This window comes from Cystoisospora suis (assembly GCF_002600585.1).
Source record: "Cystoisospora suis strain Wien I chromosome Unknown contig_4656, whole genome shotgun sequence".
In the NCBI taxonomy this organism is placed as follows: domain Eukaryota; phylum Apicomplexa; class Conoidasida; order Eucoccidiorida; family Sarcocystidae; genus Cystoisospora; species Cystoisospora suis.
In genome coordinates, this window is record NW_027157448.1 from 1 (window position 1) to 9,392 (window position 9,392).

A 9,392-nucleotide genomic window follows, 5' to 3' on the forward strand; every position below is an offset into this window, starting at 1 on the left:
AATACTTCAGACTCCCGCTACTCTAGTGCCGGCTGCGCAGACAAAGCCTTTTGAGGGGTCGGATTGTCAGGAAAAGTCGATAGCATTTTTCCGTTTCGCGATGAGTCTTTGCAGTAGTTGAAGTTCTTTGGTTGCCAGTCTTAGTGACGTTAATACTGTTACAACAGAAGCGCCGACAGATAGCGGTTTGTTTGCTTCTGGGTGTCCATTGCATGCAGCGATATGGGTACGCTCAGAACACCGAAACGTTTGACAGTCTTCTCAGTTTCTTGTCCATACGCGTAAGCCGAAGATTCTGTCAAATTTTTTTCCTGCCGAATCCGAGCCGACTTCGCACCGGGCTAATCCAACTGCCATAGGAGCACGACAGACGCGGTTGAAAAAATTTGTCTTCTGCCGGCTGGAGAAGTCACTGAGGACGGACAGACTCAAAGTGCGAAATGGGGCTACGCCGCCGGTTCACCACCTCGGAGCTTCGTCACCGCGGCGCCAGGCTGCCTGGCGAGTCATCTGTACCGTGTCAGACTGCCCTTGAGAAAGCCAGGAAAGCAGGTTTAGTGGTTCCGGCTGGGGGACACCGAAGCTCCGCAACCCAGGGGTCCGGTGCGGCGACCCGAGAACCCCGCCACTTTTTAGTCCCTGTTACTGCTATTTTTAAGTTGGAGGAACCAGACTTCGAGACGCTAGGAGAACGTCGCGTCGCCCACGCCACCTGAGAGTCCCGTCTTGCAGAAGAGCACGAGACGGGCACAGACTCAGTAGCGCATCATACGACTATATGTGCATGGTTGCGGTAGAACTACCCGTTCCCCGTCAAGCCACCGAGAGTCTAGAACAGACGGCGATCACCGGAGGGGTCACGGACTCAAGTAGCGCATAATTAGTGTCTGGGCCCCGCTCGCTCACTCGCTGCATGAGCCTCTCAAACGCCACGCAGGTTTGGATCGGTCACGAATGCTTGCCGCATTGCTTCTGGAGGCGGTGACGCTGGTGCCGCCACTGAGTGCTGCGAAGCACCTCTGAAACACGGGCTGCCTGGCACACCCATGTACGTCCGCCCATAGGAAGGTCCGACGTGCAGCCACAAGAAACTTTCCTATCGGCGTCCGTTTGCTGGCAAAGTCTGGTCCTGATAAAGACTACCCCGCGTACGCGGGCCTCGGACACCCCCCGCACACATTCTGACCGCGTCTGCAGTGTTGTCCGACACAATAAAACAACACAGTGGAGGCGGTGAGAAAACTCCGTGTTCTTTCGGCTGCCTCCCTCGCGTCTCGGGGTCGGATAGCGTCACGCGGTGTGCTCCAAGTATCGCAGCCGCCCGCCTTCGTACGTACTGAGCGCACAGCATCGTTTTCTCACCTCCGACAGTGCGCAGTTGGCGTCGACGCCAAGAGAGATTGATAATGACCACCCCTTGGTTGCTCCCGACCCCCGTGACAACGGGGGTAGTTCGCGAGAGCCGATGGGGATAGCACTGATGATTCCATACCGTCAGCTGTTCGTGATTTTGTCACGCAATGATAGTAAACGGCTGTCGAGGCGGATCTCCCGACTCCGGACATCTCTGCTTTCTTCTCCAGGGCTGTCTACCTTATGCGGGCAGTCCCGCGTGTTGCTAGGGTGACAGACTTTATTTTGCTTCTCCGATCTGTTTCCCCAAGTAGCGGGTGTCCGTAGGATTCTTCCCGTTGTTCATGAGTCCCCGCTCCCCTTCCCGTGGCACCTGGATTCGTCGCGCTACCGCTACCGCCTGTCCGGAGGCCTCTACAGGGCTCTCCAGTGTCGCGTTCCGTGAACGCTTGTGCCATGCAGTCTGTCGGATTGATCCCGGGGACAACACTTGTCCGGTGACGAATGCTGTCGACAAGTAAGCGGGTTTGCTATGCACCCGTGGCCATCGCCCGGAACGCCCAAGAACAGGGCGGGTGTCGGCAGCTTTTGCCGAATGAGCCCTGCGTGGCTAGCAGCTTCTGTTTGTGTTGAAGGCATGGAGCCGACCGGGTAAAGCCGTGAAATAAACTGAAGCAGGAGAAAAATTTCCCAGAGTGTAACTGATGTTGCATGAAGACTGGCGCGCCGGCCAGGCGGGTCGGCGAACTAGAAACGCCGGTCGTTGGGATCGGGGACGCTCCAGGCTGCGCCAGTCCTTCGGTTGTCAGCAAACAGAAAGCAACCGCGCAGCACCAAAGAACTTAGACCCAACAGCGCCACTTTTACTTTTTCCAGTAACGTACGTTCCTTACATGCATCTTCGACGCTGAGACCGGCAGTCACTGGTAGAGGCGAACCGTGATTTTTTCTCCTCGCCTAATCCCGCACCAACCCGGGCCCGCTGTCACTGGTCTTCTCGGCGGTGAGGTCGAATTGCTGGCACGTTCGTTTCTACTTTCTTCCTGAGAAGCTAAGGAATTTTTATCTGCGTTGTAAAGCGGCCAGAAATCCTGAGCTGTTTGCTATTGCTCTCAAGACCGATAAACGACACCCAGCCTGACACTCGGCTGCGTCACCGGATTGCGCGTAGTAGGGTAGTAGGGCGGGTGCCTCCACCTGTAACAAGTGTCTTTCATATTTGTCGCTCGAAGCTGCTGGCCTGTCCGTTTTTTCTTTTTACTTGCTTATGCTTTCCATTCTCCGAGCCACTCGGAATCTCCTTCACACTGGGACACTTCACGACTAGGAGTCATTCCGAACAACAGCTTTCGGCGTAGCTTCGAAAGGGCGCCGGCCAGACTTAGACAAGACTATTTTATCGACTTCCTTTGATGCTTCAGCATTGCTGAGAACTTTAAACGTCGCTCCAGATCAAGAAAATGACGGAGTTGCCTGCAACGAGCTGCCGCCGTTGCCGCCCCCGCAGGGCGGCCTTCCTTGGCGTCTCGTTGAACGCCAGCCGCAACAGCGACAAATCATTCGCGCATACTCAATCGCATCATGTGGTGGATTCCGACTTTTCTGTAGACGCGTTCGAGCTCATGATGACAGCCTAACAGCAGTAATTGTACATCATTTTCCAGCCGTCCGTCACTGGCTGTCCTTGTCTCAATCACCGCAGTTACGGCGCGTGCGCCGCCTCCCGAAGAAGACTTGGATTTTTCACGATTATCGTTGGCATCTCCATTCTCCAAGCGGACGGCTAAGAGCCTCGACTCCTCGGGCGTGGAAACCGCAAAGTCAAGCGTCTGCATTTGTAGGCTCTTAACCTGACAGTCTCCACTCCGTCTCCACCTCGGATATCGCGCTTGTGTCTCAATATAGCCGCCGGCCGTCACCTGACTTCACTCTGGTTTGAGGGCAGACTTATTTTTTTCTTTCGTAGGAGTCAAGTCGGTCTGGCAATTTTGCGCCTGCTCATATTCAGTCTTTTTTCCCAGTCGGCCGGTGTCTACTGCCATCTTACTTGAAGATGGAGAATCCTCTCTCTTCGCCGCCGCCCCGGCCGCGAAAGCAGCCGGGGCTGTGTGAATAGCCACTGAAGGATCCGCCTGTCTCGGGTTCGGAAGCAGCTTTCACCTCTTCGGTTTTATTCCAGGCGTGTGTGTGTCTTCTTCGCATGTCCGGGTCTTACGATCTTTTCTCGGGAGGACTAGACTCGATCACACGATGTGTAAAAGGCGAATACTTGCAGTAGATCTTTTTTCGTCTCTGCATGAACCTGAGGATCAGTCGGCGGTCGCGGGACGTCTCTTCTCTTGAGCTTGCCTGAAACGAGTTTCTTTCATCGTCCTTTTTTCCTACTGTAGACGCTGTTTGTTTCGAGGTGATAGTCATGTCTCGTGTCTAGTCCCAGTACAGATAGCAGCATGAGATCACTGGGGTTGTTGTTAGCACGTGCGGTCCCCTACTTGCATGCTTGTTGTAGAGTAAGTCTCGAGCGGTGTTGAAATGTATGAGTTTCCGTGGACCTCTGAATTCTTGTTGTAAACAAGGGGGGCGGAGAGTTTTCTTCACTTTTCACTTTTCTTCTTGAGACTGGCTGCGAATCTTCTCGCGCCCTTGGGTTTTGACGCTGTGTGCTGCGAAAATCTGATGGGAGTTTACTTTCCAGTTAGTTACATACTCTGTCTTCATTCCATATATATAGAGGAGCGGGAGACTAACAGTGCAGCTTATTCGTGGCCGGTCGGTGGTGAAAGAACTTTGCCTGTTTGTTGCTTATGAAGTGGACTTGTCGCTAGTTACTGACTCGTGAGCTTCTATCCATCATTTTAGCGCTCGGATTCATCCTCCCCGTTCGCTGGTTGTGTAGAGAGAACACATTGATAGAAAGGAAAGGTTCAGTTCGTTCAAGATCTTTCTTTCCCTTTCCTTTTTTGGAAGATTGTTTTTTTTGTCAAGGTGATTTTTCTTTGGGTGGAAGTCATCGTCATCATCAATACAGACTTGCTTGCTGTTCATCGAGCAATGTGCCATGTGCTGGCAGAGTGTCTGTAAGTTGTCTCTGAAAGTGCAGTCTTTGGTGGGTCGGTAGTAGTGTTTCGATCTACAGTTCGTAAGCTTGTCATGGAGGTGTCTTATTTGAATGATTGAGTTTCGAAGATTGCTTCTGCGTCCTCTGCTGAATGGCTCTCTATCATGTTGATTCTTCTTTGCTCGTTTGAGGGAGATTCTCGTCTCTGTTCTTCAATGTTCCTCTTCATTAGATAGTGTCATCCCTCCCTCCTTTCTTGTGGTTGTCGGCGGCCGCTCTTCCTTTGTGTCATTACTCCGGCAGTAGCAGCGTGTGCGTCCGTTTCTTTTCATTTCTGCATTCTCAAGTAAGAAGACGACCATTCGCATGCAACAACGACAACGAGGATTACGATAGCAGCAAGGGGAAGAAAGGAGGTGGAGAGTAGTCAGATCAGGCGCCCCCTTTCTGTCTTCTGAGACGGGAAGTTGAACTGATGCTAGGTGAAGATGAACAGTCGTCTTCTCACCGTTGTAAATGCTGACGGAATCCCCAGCTTGGGGAGTCATGGGAGATTTGAATGATTGATGTGTCTTGGAGTTTGTCTTCTTCGTAATCCATCCAAACCTTATCAACCATCCCCTCCCCCCTTCTCTTCTTTTTTGCTTCTTTGAATGAAGAATCTGCAGTTCTCCACAGTCATTACGATCACCTCTTCCTCGGTATCTTCTTCTCCGTCGTACGGCTGCTGCGGGAGAGCGACGTCGTCTTCACCATCCTCATTCATCAATTCACCGTATCGTTTTTTTTTCCCAAGATAGCCCTGAAGGGGGTCCCGAGATGTTTGGTATTGGTTCCTATCTTCGTTGCCGCTCGTTTGTTTCACCCGGGGGAGGTGCTTTCAAGAGATGTCGTCCATCATCCATGCCTATCCCGTGTAGCGATCAAAATACCACTAGTCTTACTACAATGACTACTACACTGCCGCTAGCCACCAAACAGTCTTTTCTCCAAGGTAGAGGAGAAACCGCCGCGGCTCGTTTCTCTCTCCCTTCCTATTATTATCATGCGGGTGGACGGAGAAGTTGTCCGGACTTATTATATCAGTGTCAAAGCTTCGATGATTTTCCCCAAGAGTCCTGCCCCGGGTGTTTCCTCAAGGGAAAGAGAAAGAACAACGAGATGTTGTCTACAGGTTCAGTTCCTGCTCCTTCTCTTATTCCTGGTGTCAGTGGAGGTGGTGGGAGCGATGAGCCTTTCATCTACTTCACACAAGCTCAGCTTCTGCAGAATAGTATGGTGTTACCGTCACGGGGTGTAAGATCATTCTGTACTTCTTCTTGCACTTCGAAGGAAGAAGAAGATGTGGCGGAACAACAATGGATGCGTAGCACCAACCATGAATCTGAAGGGAATCGTCGCCCCTTTGATTGGGAAGGTCCAGAGCGACACGATGATGAGGGACGAGGGGACATTGTGAGGGTGGAGGAGCATGAGGGTTATAAGGGTGATCGTAATCGCTCTGTTGCATCTGTAGGGTGTAGGGATGGCGCAGCCATAGCACAAGAAAGAGAGAGGCTGAGATATTCACAGTCGACAGTGAAATTGTTTGTAGTCAACAAAGATGTTTCGGGTAGGGAAACCTCCTCTTTTTCGTCTTCTTCGTCTGATGCCGTCGTGAGCACACGGGTGGGCTGTCATTCTCCACGGACGATTCACTCGTCCTCACTCTGTGAGATGCGGTGGTCTCCCTCATATCCTTTTTCTGGCCTGTTAACAAGAGATCTAAAAGAGACTCACGGCCAGGATGGAAGTTCTCCGAGTAAAGGACTTTTTCATCGTCGTTCGTATTCAGCTCAAGTCTTAGCCGCACCATCGGAATGCGTCCCAACGAAGAGAATGATGGAACTACAGTGGACTTCGGGTCAACTGGGTTTCCGCCGTCGGTCTTCGGAGTCTCATTCTCATCATGGTCATCGTCATCTTGAAGAAAGGAAAGAAGAGAAGAAGTCGTTACGACATGAGGGTGTGGCTCTAATAGACGACTTCAATAATAAGATGAACTGTGATGGTGATGCAGGTGAAGTCGCAGATGCGAGGGACTTGAGAAAAGAGGAAGAGGAAGAAGAGCATGCCCGGAAGGATGGTCCTCAGATGCTGAGCCGTGTAAGTAGTGTGCCAGCTGCCCTATGTATGGTGTGTGAAGAGGATGGGACGGTCATCTCTCAAGGATTCTATAGTGACGAAACAGCTTCAAGTCCAGATCGGGGCATCTGTGCAGGTGTCGATTCTGTAGATACACCCCGAGTTGTAGGCGGGGATGTCTTGTCGCACGTAGAGGAAGATGGTGTTCGGGGAGACGTTCCTGCCATAGAGGAAGGTCATTTGATCGCATCAGGGATTGAAGATCATTCGTCTTTATCTTCAGAGATTAAGGAAGACACCTGTATCATTCAGCCTCTTCCTGGGGAAGGAGATCCTGCTGCCGAAGGTCTCTTTCCAAGTCCTCCTGCTCCATATCTCGCTCAGCTTCTTCAGCTCGATGATATCTATGAAGTAGCTGAATTAGCCGTTCAAATCCTTCCCGTTCGTTACTTACAGAGAATTCAACAGCTGGATGCCTTACGTACTGTCGTTGGACCAGAGCTGTATGTACAGTGTACATACTTAGCAACGGTCCGAGAGATTTATGAGAAGAGTTATGAGATTGCCAACAGTGGGAGTGACGAAGCACTCGTACAGTTGAAAAGGGAAGGTCTCGTCTATCGAAGACAGAAGGCAAGAGAAGAAGAGGAAGAAGAGTGGTATAGTGATGGTAGCTATACACGTGAACAGGAAGGAAGAGGAAAAGGGGGAATCAAGACTAAGGTAGAAAGTCATGATAAGATCCCTGAGGATGATCTCGCTTCGGAGTGTTCAGGGGGGAACAGCCATACACTTGCAAGTCTAGCTGAGAAACTCAAGACAGTGAAGATGCTGCAAGCTCGCGTCGGACCAAATCTCGTGGCCGGGATTGTCCAACTAGCAGAGGTTCTTATGCGACAGAGTGCAGCAGCTTTTACGGAGGAGAAGAATAATAGCGGTGCTAGGGAGATTTCGCTTTCACCCAAAGAAAAGAGAAGGAAGGATGAGGAAGACAGCGATGAAGAGGAGGAGTTGACGAGAAAGGAAGTAGGAAAACAGCGTGCGAGTTTCAGAGATACTGCAGAGGATGGACGTGATGAAGTCAAGGCAATGAAACAAGAGAAGATCCAGTCGTTTGTGGATCATTTTCTACATGCCTTTCTAAGCTGTAGAGTAGCCGCTGAGCTCCAGCGCGAGCATTTTCTTCAGTCGGTTGACGGAGGTAAGTATGCACGCCTCTCGGCTCGGCAAAAATGATCGAACTATCTATCTTTTCTCTCTGGATATATATCTCTGCGTGTCTGTTACGTAAGGAGACCCACACACGACTGGATGAATCGAGCTTAGGCCTTAGACAATCGAAGGAGTGAGAGAGAGTAACCATGTGTAAATCTACTTCACATAGATATGTTGATTGAAGGATAGTTAGATCGGGGGTAGGGTAAAGATAGGGGGATACATGGCAGCCAGCCGGGCGGGGATATAGGATAGATAGAGTGTGTCTTCGATCCCAGATTTCTCCTTTGTCAGAACTTCTGGAGAGGAAGGGACAGGGGAGAGATACTTGATCTGCGCGATATACAAAAACGTGTCCTTTATATACATCTCTAGCAAGGTGTTTTCTTTATATTCTCTGTGCGTCTTTCGGTGCAGTGGGAATAGCGCATACAGACTCTCATTGAAGTTTCTCGCAGAACTTTGGAGAATGTCTCAGGTGTACACACGACAGATGGCCATGTACACTGTACTTCACCTCAGTGACGACGATGACTACTCTTTTCTTTATTCTCGACCTTCACCATCAGTCATTCTCCTCCTACTGGTCTTCTTCCTTTGTCCCTCTCCGTGTGTCTCTCTCCATGTTTGTTACTTGTCCTTTCTTTCTGTCAGATGACTGTGGGGCTATTTTGAATAAGCATATCCCAATGGAACAGCTCGTGTGTCAGGCAGCTCTTGATGCTCAGGAGCTGTCATTACATCATATGGGGACCGCTGCTCCAGTCGAGGTCTATTGTTCGGAAGCCAGTTCTATTGATGAGGATCTACGAGTCTTTCTTGATAAGGCATCTCATACTGAAAGACCTTCGTCAGTTGGATGGTCCCCCTTCTCTTACCCTGTGAGAGAGGAGGTAAACAGCAGCAGCTCTTTGGGTCATGCTTGTTCTTCTTCTTCTGGGGGACCTTCCTCTCCTGTTCTCATCCCTTATCCGAAGAGCGGGGGGGCAGACGTCGTTTTATCGATGGAAGCTATGCCAGGGATCTCCAGTAACCGTATCAAGGTCAACTGTTTAACGACAACTGGGTGCCAGAGCCAACAGGGAGGAGGATTAAGGGGAGCAGGCGGGGGTGGGAGCTTATCAAACAGAGAGAATAGCAGATATATGTCCTCTTCTTTCTTTTCGTCATCAAGAAGTGGCGGGGGTGGGACTTCAAAGGTAGACAGTAGGAATCTGAATGATAGTGGGAGGACTCATCCAGGGGAGTCGTCTTGTCATTCCTCATCTAGTACACCACTCCCAATGACGGTCCGTTTTCCTTGTTTCATATCTTATGCATATAGTGGAGTATTTGAACTCTTGAAGAATGCCATGAGAGCATCAGTCGAGAGATGGCATGAGGAAAGAGCTCGTCGTCGTCATCTTCTTCAGCAAAATACTCGCGGCGCCAATCGAGGGAAGGATGATGACGACGCTGACGGGGTTGCCCCTTTACTTTCCTCCAATGATGAAACAAAGAAACAGAAACAAAACCAACTCCATGACATGACAAGCTTCAATGATGATCACCACGACAATCGTTTCCATGATGACACGACTTCTCATACATCAGGGGGAAGGCGGCCAGACATCGGCTTAGGAGTAGAGACACCTCACTTTCG

At 50.6% G+C, this 9,392-nt stretch overlaps 2 protein-coding genes across 2 annotated transcripts; both read left to right on the forward strand.

The window, feature by feature from the left end:
* Nucleotides 1-10: 10 nt before the first annotated feature.
* On the forward strand, nucleotides 11-341 carry CSUI_008352 (uncharacterized protein; the record flags this gene model as incomplete). Its single annotated transcript, XM_068068486.1, has 1 exon — nucleotides 11-341. A coding segment is annotated over exon 1 (129 nt), but the record flags the coding sequence as incomplete, so codon positions are not given.
* A 1,256-nt stretch (nucleotides 342-1,597) lies between these two features.
* CSUI_008353 (atpase histidine kinase dna gyrase b hsp90 domain-containing protein) lies at nucleotides 1,598-9,390 on the forward strand (the record flags this gene model as incomplete). The annotated part of the gene is made up of 2 exons (XM_068068487.1): nucleotides 1,598-7,736; nucleotides 8,405-9,390. Coding segments are annotated over exons 1-2 (3,492 nt in total), but the record flags the coding sequence as incomplete, so codon positions are not given.
* Between the last annotated feature and the right edge of the window lie 2 nt (nucleotides 9,391-9,392).